At 51.6% G+C, this 16,814-nt stretch overlaps 1 protein-coding gene across 1 annotated transcript in view; it reads right to left on the bottom strand.

Moving 5' to 3' along the window:
- The window catches only part of IGDCC4 (immunoglobulin superfamily DCC subclass member 4), a 38,178-nt gene extending 29,922 nt beyond the window's left edge, over nucleotides 1-8,256 (bottom strand). Inside the window, exon 1 of the mRNA XM_027568849.2 lies at nucleotides 8,143-8,256. Coding sequence (XP_027424650.1) covers nucleotides 8,143-8,212 — 70 coding nt within the window. The 5' untranslated portion in view covers nucleotides 8,213-8,256. The remainder of the gene's footprint in view (nucleotides 1-8,142) is intronic.
- Nucleotides 8,257-16,814: the final 8,558 nt, after the last annotated feature.

Raw genomic sequence — 16,814 nt, forward strand, 5'->3', positions numbered from 1 at the left:
CAGTTGCGTCTTCCAGAAGGTTGGCCTGCTGCTGCCTCCCTGTCCCCTACAAGCTCAGTGGCCCGAGGTCCTTTCTTATCCTGTGGCCTGACACTTTGCTTAAAGGCAGAATGGCACATCTGAGAGTGAACCCAGGACAGAGGTGAGTGCAATGGCCTATCCTTACTACGAGGCAGGTTTCTGGGCAGAGAGCCATGGGAAGGCGTGCAGAAAGCTGAATGGCTTGGGAATCAGGCAACCCCTCAGTTCTGGACCTGGCTCTGTCACAGGCTAGCTGTGTGGCCTTGGGCCAGTCACTTCTCCTTCTGGACTTTAGTCTTACTCAAACGTAGCAGGTGATGTGTGAGATTCTATGATGTTAGGAAAATTCAGTGAATAATCATACCTGGACATACCTATTCCTGAACAAACCTGCAGAACACCATCTAGACACACATAAAAACTGTAGACACAACCTTCTACACCTGAACATGCATACCCCAGTTTCTGCCATACTCATCCAAACCCGGACATATCTATGAACCCCTTAGAACCCCTGTCTGTCTCTAGGCTCTCTTCTCAGCACTCCTGAAGAAAAACAAGACTGAGAGGCAAAGAGAAGTCCTAGCTGGCTGAGATCAGGGGGCCAGGGCAGAAGCCAGGGCTCTGATCCCACAGTGCGAAGGACGGACAGACCAAGGGGGCCCAAAGTGGGCCTCTGCCTTTCTTAATTCATCAGGAAGGCTCTGCTGGCACGTCCCACTGCTCGCCTGGGCTCAGCATTACTAATGAGTGCAGGGAGAAGGCAGGCCTTGCCCTCATCCAGTGTCCATTCTGACTGAGGAAACCAAAGTGGCATTCCCATCACTTGGGGCTGTTTGCTGTGGTGGAAAGAGCTTTTGACCTTGGGGTGGAAGATCTAGTTTCCAATCTTGCTGCTCCACCTACCAGCTGTGTGACAAGCCACCTAACCTCTTTGGGCCTTACTTTACACATCTGTAAAATGAAGACGATACTACCAAGCCTGTGAGGAGTAAACAAGATGATGGATGTCAGTGCCATCAACCAAGGGACGGGAGCTCATTCTTTAAAGGCACTTCATAAACTGTACAAGTGTTTGGGGTTTGTTTGTTTGTTTTTTTTTAATGAAAGATTTTTTCTTTTTCTTTTACTGTACCAATGTTAATTACTGTTCTTAACAACCCGTCCCTTCTACCTCTGAGGCCCTCGATTCTTGATTCAAACATAGGGTAGGGGGAAGGCAAGCCCGGGCTCTCAGCCCAGCGGCTTCCAATTGCCCGGTTCCAGCCGCTGAGCAGTCAGTTTGCACTTCAGGGGAGAAAAGCCCCACATGACACGAATCCCTCAGCCCTCTGGCGGCCTCCCCGCCCCCCAAAGCACGTCCGGGGCCTGGAAAATCCCCTGCCGCGCTGAACAAACAATGTGAACAGTTGGGGCCTGAGCAGCTGCTGGGTATGTCAGCAGCCGGGGCTCTGGCGGGCAGGCCGGCAGCCAGAGAGGCTGGCGGCTGGCTGGGGAGCCCAGAGGAGGCTCCGATTCCCTTCCTGAATATTCATGGATCAGCAGATGTCTGGCTTCCCCACCTCTGAGGAGCCGAGCACCCAACAAGGTAGCACAGGGAAACCAACAGGGATGTAGATGTGGAGAGAACCAGGGGTCCCCCTCAGAGAGGACGGTGGTGATGGAAATGTCTTGGAAGCTTGAGATTCCTCACTGTATATAAGTGGGGAAACTGAGGCCCAGAATGGGGGGGGTGTCTCATTTCTCTGGGAGACAGCCTCGGGAAACTGTCCTTCGACGTTCTAGGGATGAATCCAGCACTGAGGAGACAGTTGCTCTTGAGTAAAAAGGTTCTCTCTGTCTAAGTGCCCAGCCCAACTTCTGTGCCCAGGACATGCCTCCCACCACCCCCACCACCGCCCGGGGCTCAGCTCCAGCGCCAACCCTCTGTGAGGCCGCTCCTGTCCCCGCCGAGGGAAGCTTTATGTGTTTCCTATCCCAAAGCCACTTGCAGGTCCCTTAGCCATCCTTCCTCTTGCCTAGATGGACAATGGGGTATGGGTGGGGACGAGCCTTGGTCTGGAGTCAGGGTCCTCCTGGGTCATTCACTATATGGCCTTGGGCCCGCTACTTTCCTCCTTTCAGCCTCAGTTTCCCCAGCCTGAAAAGGAGAAGTCTCCACTTTTCTCATTTTCACCAAAATTCTCCCAGTGGCAGAGGGGAGCATACTCAGGAGGCTTGCTGACTGCCCCAAACGTTTTGATTTTTAAACCTTTGGCACATTTTGCATTCTGCTCCATTACATAGCAATGATCTTTTAACATAAACGAAGTTCCTACACCCCCAGATCTTTTCGCAAAAGTGATGCTCTGAGGAGTGGACCTTGTTTGTCCAGTGGCTTCCTGGCCACCCCTTTCCTGCCACCCCCCATCCCACTGCCATGGCTGACCCCCAAAGCCCTTCCCACAAGCAGTTCTCAGCTGTCCCTCTCAGGACTGGGGACATGGTGGACACCAGCTGCCCCCCAGCTTCCTGCCTTGATGGGAGCTCCTCTGCCACAGCTCCTTTTCCTCAGGCTCCTTGGTGAGACCCTGTCAGAGACACAGAGCTTGGGAGCCCTGAGGCCATCTCTCACATCTTTTTCTAACAGATTATTTTACCCACTTACAGGATTAATTAGATTTTATGAGGCCAATTAGAACCCAGACAGAAAGGAGATTCGCTGCTGAGCCCCAGGGCCCGCTCAGTGCTGTTTCGTGGGGTTAGTGGGGCCTGGTGTGAGCTGGGGTTCCATTTTCCAGTGAACTCTCAGGAAAGAGGCCAGTGGGTGGGGGAGGGGAACCAAGTCTAGATGTCTCCTTCATTAAGCCAACAACTTGCCACAGACATCAATGCCTTGTCACTTCTGATTTTCAGGGCCCAACAGATTTACAACTTGTTTTCAGTGTAGAGGCAGTTCTCCATGACCCCCATCACCACTCTCTTTTCCCAGGAGACCCAAGTCAGTGTCTTCCAGAAACTTCTCTCCCCACCCCCCACCTTGGCCGCCTCTCTTACCACATGCTAATCCCCTCCCACTAACAGCTGGAAGGAGAGTTTGGGACCGTTGCCTGGGACATAGGGAAGGCTACACAGTGCCCTTCATCTGTGATCCTGAGAGGCCCCAGTGGACTTGACAGCCAAGCCACACTCAGCTCCTGCCTACCTCCTGACTGGGGCGTCCCTCTGTCCCCACCATACCAAACCACTCTGAGCTCTCTGCAAGTGCACTGCTGTTCCATCTGTTGCTCCTGCTGCCCCCCTCCCCAGAGTAGCTATGCCATCCCAGGGTCTGACTGAGTTGCCTCTCCTTTTTCTGCCCCATAGGACCCTGGGCACCTTGGCCACTGCAGTTATTACTCTAGGTTTTTTACTTTCTTTTCTCCCCAGTTAGGCAACAAGCTCAGCATCATGTCCTAGTCAGCTTTCTAAACCTCTGGTCCCTGAAACAGCGTCCAGTATAGAGTAGGTGCTCAATAAATATTCATTGAACACATAAGTGGACATGTAGAGACACAGCCCCTTATGCTTTTCCAAGCCTCAGTTTCCTTATCTGTAAAAATTATAGGAACTCCCTTAAGGGCTGGACGTGATGGGAATAATACATGTGGAAACTGCCTCTCTGGCAACTAGTAGACACTTAAAGAAATGCTTAAAAAGCACAGAGACACGGGGTGCTGGTGGCTCAGTCATTAAGCGTCTGCCTTCGGCTCAGGTCATGATCCCAGGGTCCTGGGATCGAGCCCCGCATCGGGCTCCCTGCTCGGCGGGAAGCCTGCTTCTCCCTCTCCCACGCCCCCTGCTTGTGTTCCCTCTCTCGCTGTGTCTCTCTCTGTCAAATAAATAAATAAAATGTTAAAAAAAAAAAAAAGCACAGAGACAGAACAGCAAACTCACACTGAAAGAAACTCTGTACTTAAACATTACCAGGACTGGGGAGCTCACTACCTCACCTGTTCTCCTGCCGTATGGCTCATATGATTCAAAATATCTTTCTCTTGTGCCCACCTTTCTCTCCCTGTACACTCTGATCACTTGCTGGAACTTTGTCCTCCAAACTATGTGACAAAGTAATGAGCCTCTTATCGAACCATCCAGAAGTCTTGGCTCTGCACCAGCTTACATGCTCAGGTCTGCATCTGAAAGAGAGCTTACTGAGCCTCTGCTTTCCTGACCTCAATGACCCCAAGGCCCCTCAAATCCAGAGGATGTGCCTCAGCCTCAGCAGTAAGGTAACTAACAGCCCAGTTAGCCCAGAAGACAAGGATTCTATTTCTCTGCATGTCAGGGCCAGAACATTATCTCTTTGATTTTCCTCCCAACCCCAGCTCCCATCACCTCCTCTGACCAGGCTGGGGCTGGTGTCCTCCTCCATCAAAGCTGCTCTTACTCCTCCTCCCCTCTCCCCACCCCCCAGGGAGCTGGAAGCCCCAAGCCCACCTGGCAATGACATCTGTTCTGCATCTGGAATTCTGTGTCAATTCTGGTTGCTGTACCTCAGGAACCGTGGAGGCCGAACAGGAGGTAGCGGGTGGGGAGGAGTGGAGAAGGGTGAATTCCAGAGCCCAGACTCAGACACACCAACTGAGGGAGACCAGGCCCAAAGCTGGTAACTTCTCAGGTGAGGGGCGAGGGGGTGCAGAGAGACTGAACTTGGGTATTTGTGTACCAAATCCAGGGAAAGTGTGGCTCCAAGAGCCAAGAGACTGGTTCCAGCCCCAGCTCAGTCCCTATCCGTGCAACTTTGGGAAGTCACTCGGTTTTCTCATCTGGAAAATGGGTTCGTGCTAAAATTATTTCTAGGGAGGTGGGTGGGGGATGGGCTAAGTGGGTGATTAATGAGGCATTTTCGATGAGCACTGGGTGTTATACATAAGTGATGAATCACTAAATTCTACATCTTTAACCAATTTTACCATATATGTTAACTAACTAGAATTTAAATAAACACTTACAATTTAAAAAAATTATTTCTAAGTTCTCTTCGGTGCTGACACTGGATGACACTCTAATTGTGAGATAGGTTAACTTGAAAGAGGTACCTTTACGAGAAAAGAAAGTAACTGCTAATTTACACACGACACATGATGAATTGGGCCATGAAAGTACCTAACGGATCAGTGAAGCTTTAGATAACTTCTGGATAAAATTCACTATTAAGAGAAACTTGTTTGACCTGGTTCCTAACCTGGAGATGGGGTCAGAGAGGGCCACCCCAACTGAAGGGAGGTGGGCCTCTGAGTCTCTGGGCCGAGAAAGAGATGGAGGTGGGGGGACTTCCCCAGTGAGGAGAAAGCAGCTCTCATGTTCTTGGCGCCTTCCTATTACTAACCTCTGGCATCCCCACCCCCCAAATTCTGACTCGGTGGAGGGGAGAGCCCCACGTCTTGCACTGATGAAACCGGGACTCAGCATTCTACCACCACCCCCCGGGACAGAAGTCCCATTCCTATAAATCTCCCCAGTTCCCAATCCCTGGCTGGGGATTGGAAGCCGTGTTGGGGGACACCAGCCCTGCGTGCTGGCATGTTCAGGTCGCTGAAGTGTCTACTCTTCTGTACCTGCCCCTCCCTGCCCCCCTGCAAACTCAGTCTATCCTCAGATCCTACTGATTCTACTTCCTAAATGTCTTCAGAAGCCAGCTACCCTGGCCACACAATGGCCACACCAACTGCCATGACACTTGTTGCCACCATTCTTTCTTCTGGAATACTACAACAGCCTCCCAGGAAGCTTGAGCTTCCTACCTCCAGCCCTGCCCAGCGGATTATCCACACTGGCTGCAACAAGCTGATGCAAAGCTGATCTTAAAACTTGCCCAGGGCTCACTGGGGTGGGGGAGGGATGCTTTCAGGCCGAAACCTTGGTGGGGCTTATCAGGCCCTTCAGGAGCCCCCTTCAGCCTTCTCTCTTGACACTCCATGGCCCCTGTCCCACCCCGCTCCAACCTCCCCCACTCTCACCCCTGTGCTCTAAACTCCAACCAGAGTTAGCTGCATTCACTGGTCTAAATGAAGTCACCTCTGAGGGCCTACACATGCGGTTCACTCTGGAGAACGTTGCCCATCATCATTGTCCTTCTACAGGGCTAGCTGACCCTCTGCAAGGAGCTCAATTATTCATCACTTCCTAAAGATGCCTTTCCTGACCTTTCCAGACCACCTGTCAGTCTCCCCCACACCAGACTGCAAGCTTTGCACCAGGGACAAGGTCTGCCTCCTTACTTACTATATTCCAGGCACCAGGCAGCTGCTAGTCAAAGAGGGTGCTCAGTAAATATTTGTTGAATGAATGAATGACCCTGGTCCAGATCAGGATGGCTAGTCAGAACTCTAGAGGACTGTCCCCAGGCCTGTTAAGCTTTGCACACTCAGCGGGTTTGGGGGACTGAGGGCCAGTAGCCTTGTTGCTTTAGCCATGCACACTGCTGCCAAGGGAGCCCCAGCTCGGGCCCTGCCCCTGCCTTGCGCACTCAAGAGCAGGGAGAGGCCAGGTCTCTGAGGCAAACAGCCCCTTGCAGGAGGCCCCACCTATACTATGATAGAGCTCAGGTCCCAGCCCTCATCCCGCTAGACTGGTGACCCCGAGCCCGTTCCTGGAGCTCCTGGAAGAGCATCAGAGGGTAGGCACAACTATTCCCTAATCCCCTGGGCTCCGGGAGGGCTGAGGCCTCTCCCGCACTTCCCCGCCCCCTTCACCTGACAATCCGAAGACCCGAGTAGGGGCTGGAGAGGGGCGTGTCTTTGTCGGGAGAGAAGGGGTCCGAGCATTTCCCCGCACTTTCCCACCCGCTGTTTGGGTTTCCTGGAGATGGGCCTGGGGCCGGCCAGACGGAGGCTCCTTCCCCTCTCCGCCGTCCCTGCCTCCTTCCCACGTGGCCTGGCTGAGTCTCTCTGGAAAGCCGCAGCAGCTGGAGAGAAATCCCCCTCCCCACCCCCACCTCCAAGTCCCTCCCCAACTCGCCCCGGACACATCCTCAGCTCCCCCCTCGGCAGGGAAGGCAAGAACTAGACGAACAAAGCGGGCAGCCCATCCCCCTCCCCAGCCCTGCCACCTACCTTCCCTAAGGGCCGTCCCCCAAACGCACACAGCACGCAAAGCGAGAGGGCTCGGGTGGAAGGAGCCCTAGGACAGAGCACTGGGATTCCGTCACCCCAGCCCCAGCCCTTCCTCCAGAGTGGATAACTCTCTTACCCCCACCCCCACGCGGCACTGAGGTCGGGGGCTGGAAGGAGGCCTTGCTGACCCGGTCAACGCTTCCCTGACCTGCCCCTGGTGGGTGGGGCAGGAGTGACACGCGTCCCATCCCGAGAGCGAGTGTTGGACAAGTCCACGAAAGCAACTGGTTCCCTGCCCCCTCCCCCAGCCCTCTCCGAGCCACGGGTTGGGGGAGCGATACTAACCACCCCCCCCCCGCCCCAACCAGCCCCAGGGACCACACCCACTGGGCAAAGTTGAGTGTTTTATCACCTCTACCCCCAGTCAATCCTCAATCGCCTGCCCTGTCCCCCCCACCATGGGCAAGGACACTCCCCAAAAGCCAAGGCCAAATATTAACTCAGCCCCATAAACACAATTACACACGATCTTGACACAAATGGAGGTGCTGACACACACACCCCCACACACCCCTCCTCTTTCACGCACTCTCAACCCAGGGACACGCGCGGGCAAGACAGAGCCCGCCCGGTGCAAGCCACCAAACCCGCAGCCACAGCCCCACGATGCCACGCCGCGATCGTGACACGCACTGCGGACACGTACGCCCGCAGAAGCCCCCCGTCTCCACCCTCTGAGAACGCGCGCGCGCGCGCACACACACACACACACACACACACACACACTCCAGACTCCGCAAACCAAGGACACACACCCCCTGCGGCCAAGTCCGCGCCGCAGCCGCCCCCCCGCCCCCCGGCCGCAGCTCACAGACCCCCAAGCGCAGGCATCACAGGCACAGGAACCGGCCGCCCGCGCCCCGCGGCCCCGCACTCGCTCGGGACCCGGGACGTAAGCCAGCCCCACAGCCCGGCGCAGTCCCGGGTCGCGGGCGCACCGATTCGCCTTAGCCGCTCCCGCCACTACCTCGGCGCCCGCCCTTACCGCGCGCGGCCAGCAGGCAGAAGGTCAGAGCCACGAGCCCGCCGCCGCGGCCAGCGTCCCCCCGCGCCATGGGGCTCGGCTCGGGCCGCCGCCGCCGCCGCCGCCTCCCCGCGCCTCGGCCGCCGCCGCCGGGGGAGGGCGCGCCGGGCGTCAGTGGCCCGGGGAGGCGCGGCGCCGCGGGCGGGGGCGCGGCCTCGGGGGCCCGGGCCCGAGCGGGGGCCGGCGCGGGGGCCGGGGCTGCAGCCGCCTCGCCCGCCCCTCCATCGCCATCTTGGGCGAGCAACCGGGGCGGGGGCGCCCAGCGAGTGCGGCCGCCGGGCCCGCCGGGGACCCCGGCCCCGCGCACCGTGACCCCGCGCCGCGCGGCTCTCTACTCCGCCGGGGTCTGCGTCCCCGGGCCTCGCCCTCTCCGGGTCGCCTTGGGCCCCAGTTGGGCCGCTTGTTTCTGGGTCTGTTTGTCTCTTGGACTCCCTGTCTCTAGGTCTCTTTCTGCCTCGGTGTGTCCGTTTCTTTTCCCTGTCGCTGCTTCAGGGTCTCCTCCATCTCGGTTCCAGGCTCAGTGGAGGCAGAGTCAAAGTCTCTGTCCCGCTGGCCCATCTTGCCATTTGAGCCCAGTCCATTTCAGCCCAGATCCTGGTTACTGCACAGGCTGCACCAGGAGACGCACTGAAGACAGGACAGCTTCCTCATCCTCATTTCCATTGCCATTCCAAGCTGGAGACTTCTCTTGGCCTCCTTCTCTTGCTCTTGCAATAATCAAGCCAGGGAGAGCATACTCTACCCTAAGCACTACCACCTTTAGACCTCTCTACAACCCTGGGAGGGACAAGGAAGGTTTGATTGCTCCCATTTTACACACAGGGAAACTGAGGATGGAGGAGGTGAAGTGACTTGCCTAAGGGCATGAGGCTAGGGAGCAGCAGATGTAGGATCAGAACCCTGGTTTTCAGACTCAGAAGGTCATTTCCCACTCATTCTTCAATGGTGCCTTCCTTGCGCTGGCCAGACTGGTTGCCTCAATATTCCACACATTTTTCTTGTTCTAAAACTGGGGAATCAGTCATCAGGCTAGGATAGGGAGAGGAGCTCAGATTAAATGACCTATTTAAGGTCCCTTCCAAGACCAAGATGCCATGATTTTTCATTCCTTAGATCTCCAGTGTTCCCATGATTTAGAGCCATTCCGTCTCTGTACCTGGTAGTTGCCTTACCCATTTGTTGCTAGTTACCCTTAATAATGACCCATATTTTGCAGATCTAACAGAGTCTGGCATATATTCATTTATTGTCAGGCCCATCGGCAGCACTTGACTTAGGTGAGCACTCCCAGTTGCTTCTCTTAGTGATCTCGTCTGGTCATCAAGGCTTTAAGTGACATCTATTTTTTTTTTAAAGTTCTTAGTTTATTAATTCTCTCATGAAAAATCTGCACCATCACCACAGAAAAAGTCACTGCGGAATTTTTACTCCTTCTGTTGTCCAATCTCCAGCTCACTTTTTGCCAGCACCAAAACTGGCTTTTCCAATCCCCCTTTCTTCATTCTGTTCTTGCATTCCTTTTGCGTGTTCTTGAGGTCTTTTTCTTCGAATACAGGCCATGTCTTGCAAGTTGAGGTTTGGGTTCATTTTCCTTTGCATAATCCAAGGAATCATAAATCACACCAAAGCCAGTTGTCTTGCCACCACCAAAATGGGTTCTGAATCCATATACAAGGATGACGTCTGGCATGGTCTTGTATGGTTTTGGCTACTTTTTCCTGAATTCCTGCCTTTCCAGGGTGAAGAACATCAATTACCATTTGTTTCTGCTGAAATACTCCGTTGGTCATGAACTTCCTGGTCCAGATATTTATTGTCATTTATGATGGTGGCCTAGCTTCAGGCAGCCAGGGAGGAAAAGAGCTTAAATGACATCTTTATGCAGAAGATGCCCAAATATATACTTTCAGCCTGGACCATCTTCCCTGAACCCCAGACATATATCCCGCCACCTGCTCAGTATTTCCATTGGCTGTCTAATAGGCATCTCGATTTAACACGTCCAAAAGAGAGCTCTGATCTTCCCCGCTAAACTTGCGCCTCCCACAGTCTCTCCGTCTCAGGTCCTAGCAGCTCCATCCTTCCCGCTACCACTTGATCCAAGTACCATCACCTCTCACCTGGGTTATTGCAGGAGCCCCCCCCCCCCCCCCCGCCGTAGTTCTCCTTTTCTCTGTCCTTGTGCCCTTCAGTCTTTTCCCATTACAGCACGAGTCATCCTGTTAAAATGTGCACAAGATCATGTCACATGTCTGCTCAAAACCCACAAGTACCTCCCATCTCATATTTTAAAAAAGAAAAAGAAAAAAATACTTATTTACTTATTTTAGAGAGAGAGAGCGCGCGAGAACATGTGCGCAAGAGAGAGAGCACGAGCGGAGGGAGGAGCAGTGGAGAAGGACAGAGAGAATCTCCAGGAGATTCTCTGCTGAGTGACCACAAGGGGCTTGATCCCAGGATTCTGAGATCATGACTCAAGCCGAAATCAAGAGTCAGATGCTCACCTGACTGAGCCACCCAGGTTTCCCAAAAGCCAAAGTCCTTTTTATGATGAGAAGCCCTGTGGTGGCCAGCTCCCTCCCTCTATCCTCTAGACCTTTGCCCACCTAGTTCAGTCTGGAACTCTGCCTTCCCACCCCTCCTGTCCTCACAACATCCCCCTTTTCCTTACCCCCCTTCTTTCTAACATGTTTGACATTTTACTTATTTTATTCTTAGTCTGTCCACTCAACAGAATGAGAGCTTCATGAGGACAGGGATTTTTGCCTGCTGGCTTCCCTGCTGAATTCCAAGCAGCTAGACCAGGACCTGGAGCTGTATAGGGGCCGGGGGGCCAAGATAAAAGATACAAATCACTGCCCACAGGGACAGTAGTGTCCTAAGTGACACGGGGTGGCAGGGAGAATGGGAACAAGACTGTGTGGTGGGGTGGGGGGCAGTAAGGAAGAAGTCTTCACAGAACTACGGATCGTTGTACATGTTTGATCTGGTCTTGACAATTTAAGGAGGGTAGAGCTGATGGTGAGGGGAGAAACACACTCTGCAGAGGCCCAGTGGTATGAGAGTACAGGAAATGGCAGATACTATAGTTAATTGCACAGATCTCCATGGACCACCACTTACGGGTCAGAGGGAGCATAGTGGTGAACAAAATGGTTCTTGCCTGCATGGTGCTTAGTCTAGCACCATGAGGGAGACAGACAAGGAGGCAGGCAACTCTAATACTGTGTGCTATAGGCTGTGATGGGGTACAGGGAGGAGGGGCACCGAGGCTGGACCCAGAGGGAAGAAGGGAAGGCTTCTGGAGGAAACAAATACCTGAACCTGTGTAAGTGGAATGTGGCAGGTGTGAACTGGGCAGGAGGGCAGGGTGGGAGATAAAGCCAAACAAGAAGGCTAGGGTTAGATGGGGCAGGCCACGTACTGTTGCCTGGTGAGCAGTTGATGATTCAACCGTCAACTGAATGAAAGAGTCAACGAACAAGGTGTCACCACATAAAGAGTGTCACTAAGTCCATAAGCCACACACACAAATCCAATTAATTCCTCTGTATTCATATTTGAGCACACAGACAGTGGTGGAGAGTGGGTAGGAAGGGTAACAGGCTCAGGCCACAGCCAGATCCAGCGTAAGGAATGAGCCACGATTCTCGTCCTGCCTCTTGCTTGTGACCTTGTTATGTGACCTTGCCCAACTTCCTTCCTCTCTGTGGGCCTCAGCTTCACCATTGAGAAAAATAAGAGGGCTAGGGTCTGATGCACATTTCAGAGAAGGAGTTCCAAAGAGTTCATGCCATTAAAAGTGGATGTGGTGCCCATCTTAATTTCTTTCTTTTTCAGTCCATTGATAAAATATTCCATTATATCCCCCCTTTCAAATGATGCCATGGAATGCCTCCAAGGGTGTATGGGGTGTTCATGAGTGGATGACCACAGATGGCTAATGAGCAGGTTCAGGTGAACATCGTTAACCATTGTCATGGTTTTTACCACTAAACAGGTTAAATTGTTAATCTTCATTATTTACATATTAATTTATAGCCATATTGGACCATGAGGAAGTATGAGGAGCATTGATAGCCATACTACAAAAATCTGATGCTGAGGAGAGTGATAATTTTGCAAATTTTCCTCAAGTTGATCCTCATCAGAAAAGAATGGTATAGTTTTCTAATCAAAAGTCATTAGTCACTAATAAGCAAAGCCAGGCACCCCTCTTTCTCTCTTTAAAATAAATAAATCTTTGGGGTGCCTGGGTGGCTCAGTCGTTAAGCGTCTGCCTTCGGCTCAGGTCATGATCCCAGAGTCCTAGAATCCAGCCCCGCATCTGGCTCCCTGCTCCGTGGGAAGCCTGCTTCTCCCTCTCCCACTCCCCCTGAATGTGTTCCCTCTCTTCCTGTGTCTCTCTGTCAAATAAATAAATAAGATCTTAAAAAAAATCCCAATTAATGTTTTTAAAGTGAATGTTAAAAGAAGTTGCCATGCAAAACTGATGAAAGTTTTGAATCACTAAGGGAGTCCTCGAGATAGCGTATTACTGTGAAGGGGGTTTCTAACAATGTCGGGGAGCACTTGCCTGAGTAGCCTTTGAGATCTCAGTAGGCTCTGTGACTCGAAATTCAGAATTGAAGGACCACGTGCTCTGTAGGACCCACAGTGGGGGGCTGTGGCACTCAGACCATTCTAGAGTAGATGACAAAATCCACCACTGTGGTGATTTTAAAACATGGGTAGGAGTTCTCTAGCACTTCTCCCTTCAAGAAGTAGAGTCTACTTGCCCTCCCTTTGGATACAGGCTGGACTTAAGGACTCAGGTCTAAAGGAGAGGACGTGGTGGCCGTGAAATTTCTTGGCGGCTTGGCTTCTGAGGTTAGTCACAGAAGAAGACGCAGCTCCCACCTGGCTTTCTCTGGGGGACATGCGCCTTTGGAACCCTGAGCTACCATGTGAGAAGTCTGGCCACCTTGACGCTGCCATGCTGGAGAGACCATGAGGGGAGGTCACATGGACAGAGAAATGCTACAGGAGCCAAATGTGGGAGGAAATCTTCTCCATGTCCAACCCCAGGTCCCATCTGACTACAACCACCCTTCACATTCAAAACTATCTCCCACACTGCGCCTCTGCTCAAGCCCTCTGAGCCCATGGGATGCGTCTCCTCTCCATCTGACATGCCTTTCCACCCCTCACCACTAAATTGCTAACCAATTTATGGAATTATGGGATGTTTTTATTTTCTTCTTTGTGTTTTCTATGTTTTTAACACTTTGTTGACACGGGACACATGTTATTTCTGGAATCAGAAATATTAAGTGTAACTTAGTGGTGAAAAAAATATTCTTCAGTTTGGGATGATGAAAATGTTCTGGAGATAAATAGTGGTGACGGTTGCCACTATACCCTGAAAACTGTACCCTGAAACCTGGCTAAATGGTAAATTTTATGTTATGTATATTTTACCACAATGGAAAAATATGTATACAATCCCTTAAAACTCAAGACCCAGCTCCTTCAAAGTGACCACCCAGGCCTCACCCGCTCGTCTGTATCACTCAATAGGTCCTGGATTTTTCTGCCTCATACGGGCAATTCTTCATTTACATAATTAGTTTGTCTCCGTCCTGTGTCTCAGATGACCACTAGAAGCTCCCTGAGGGCAGAAACGGGCATTATACGGGTGATCATGCCTATGTACATTTATAAAACAATTTATTTAAAAAAATTGCCTGGAAATTGGAACACATTTCCCTAAAGAATTGACATGACAAATGATGGCTCTGTTCTCAGACTAGCCAATCAAAACTTCTTAAACTCATTAAATATCTGACATGTTGTATGTTGGCAATGGAAATGTATCGCAGAAAACAATGGAAATATTGGCAATTAAACAAAACAGAACAATCAATGGAAAGGTTGACAAGTTTGGGATTGAATTAGTAACAAATATATATATTTAAAAAGAGATAATTATTAACTAGATAAAACAAAGTTCTGCATGAATGAAAATGACTCAAAGTTTATTACATGACTCATGTCTGAATATATTTGCATAGTTATAATGATGTGTAAGCACTGAATATTGGTCTAAGGAAAATTACAATAGAACTATATTGAAAAGATGAGGGGGATGGGAAATGTGTGTGTTTGGTGCAAATGGGAAGGAAAACAGTTAAATTCTAAGTTTGCATAGTGGAAATGCCACTAAATAATGCATAAAAACTGAAAAAAATTGGTAACATTACACATATTTTATTTAGAGAGTTGTTTTAGAACTTGACTATATAAAGCTATGTGTCTGTGAAATTGGGATAAAAGTAAAACTAAAAAAAAAAAAAGGTGACACAATTCTCTGTATGGTTCAGTCAGATGCCCTCCTGCCCTGAATCATCCTTCCTCCTCAGCTCTCTAGGCAAACACTGATCCACTGCCCCATTCCCATCACTGCCTTGCTGCACCCAACAGCTCACTCCTGTCTGGAACCACTGCTCCTCAACACCCACCTCTGCTCAAGGCCAGCCTGCCCCAGCAAGCCTGGGATTCAGACGGCTCCTTTCTGGCGCCCCTTTATGAAAACCGCTGCACATCTGGCATAATGGGGCTGAGACCTGCTCTCTCCCAGGGGCTCTGGATGCTCTGTTGCAGCTGAACACACTGACCTTGGCAGAATGGGCACACTGCCTTCAGCAGAACTGAAAGGTAGGTAATATAAGTCACATTGTCCACCCCACTCCCTGTTCTTTTAAGTAGGCTCTATGCCCAACGTGGGACTCGAACTCACAACCCCGACATCAAGAATTGCATGCTCTACTGACTGAGCCAGCCAGGCGCCCCATCTACCCCGCTTTGGAAGCTGCACCCCCTCCTGCTGGAGACTGTCCACCCACAGCCTCTGGGGGCCAGGGCCCTCCCCCCAGGTCCATTCTGTGCAATAACCTTTTTCTTCCTCATTGTTCCCCATCAAAGCATGTCTACCCTGTGACCCGCCCTCTCCTGTGGTCTTTCAGACAAACTAAGCCTGTGGAAGTGAAGCAAGCTGAGGAGCTGGGGCCAGATGCAGAGCACCCTTAGCACTCATTAGCCAAGGCCCGGCACACCTGGCACACTCCAGCCCTAACCTTCTGCCTGTTCCATTGCCCCCCACACTTCGCTTCCCGCTTCCCAGTGTGCCAGCTATAGCCTCCTCCACCCCCTGCTTTATCCCTTCATGCCTGTGCAAAGAGAATACTTTACCTGGAACGACTTCCTCCCACCTGGGGAAACTCATTCCTCCAAACTTACTCCAAGTGCTACCTCCTTTGTGCAGCCTTCCCTGACCATCTTTTTTCCCATTGCCCAGAAAAAATAACAGCTCCTGTTTGTTGAGTGCTGTGTGCCAGATAATACGAGGAGCTTGGCGTGCATTTTCTCATATCAGAGCTCGTAGCAACTCCATCCAGTAGGACCATCATTAGTTCTAGGTTATAAAAGGAAGCAGAAGCACAGAGAGGTTAAGTAACTTGCTCAAGGTCACACAGTGGGAAGTGATTCAGTGGGAGTCAGGACAGGTCAAAGCTCACACTCCTAACTGCTGTCCTGCTCTGCCCCCTGGGAGCTCACACAGCACTCAACATAGTTCCTTTTGTGCTCACCCTCTTTTGTTTACGTGGCCATCTCCACTTCTGGACTGAGAATCTTTTGAAAGTAGAGAATGTGTCTGGCTCCTCTGAACATCCTCAGATCCCTGGAGCCCTCAGCATGAGGGAGGCCCATGGCAGCTGTTGAATTCACGTTGCTTGCTAATGGAGGACAGAAGCCAGAATTAACATTCCACTTCTTCACTTGACCTTGGGAAAGATGTACAACCTCTCTGAGCTCTAATTTCTTTCTCTGGGGAGTGGGGTGGGGAAGCCATGGGGGGAAGAATACTAATACCTAACTGATGTCTCCTAGCTTATTGTGGAGATCAAATTGAACACGACACTGTCAGAGGAAATACTCTTAAGTGGTGGGATGCTCACCATTACAAATGGTAGCAGTTGGTACTCAGAACGCAATGTGATACCTGCTCACAGGTAAAACATGGTATTCCTACCAGGGCCTTACCAATAATGATACCTTCATCCGAATGATGTGCAATACTGGAAGATCAGCTGTTGGGTCAGGCAGGTGGCAAGTAATCTGAGACCGAGGCCGAGTCTAGTCACCCCCATGGCAGGCTTCTGTACCCACCCTCCTTGCTCACATCCCAGAACTTGCTGTTCTCCCAAGATCCTTGGGGCTGAGTCATGTTCCTCTCCCCACCCAGCATCTCCCTTCTCCCCAGGGCTCAGGCCTGACAACTCAGGTCCTGGAGAGTGGACTGCTCCCACTGGCAGCACTGCACTCTTTGGGGGTGGGGGTGGGGGCCAGACCAGTGGCAGGAGTGCCAATATCAGCTTCATCAACCACCTCCGGGCCCCCATTCCATGCCAGGCCTGCACTCTCACTTTGGCCTCACCTCAACTCCATGAAGGAGGGATTAGAACCCCACTTTGTCCAAGATTAGAGAAGCAAAGGGCCTACTCAAGATCACGACTGTTGGACTTGAACCCAAGTCTATCAGGTTCCAAATTCTCTAGTCTTTCCCATGCTCCCCCTTCTTTCTCTGGGCAAGT

The sequence above is a fragment of the Zalophus californianus genome, chromosome 6 (genome assembly GCF_009762305.2).
Source record: "Zalophus californianus isolate mZalCal1 chromosome 6, mZalCal1.pri.v2, whole genome shotgun sequence".
In the NCBI taxonomy this organism is placed as follows: domain Eukaryota; kingdom Metazoa; phylum Chordata; class Mammalia; order Carnivora; family Otariidae; genus Zalophus; species Zalophus californianus.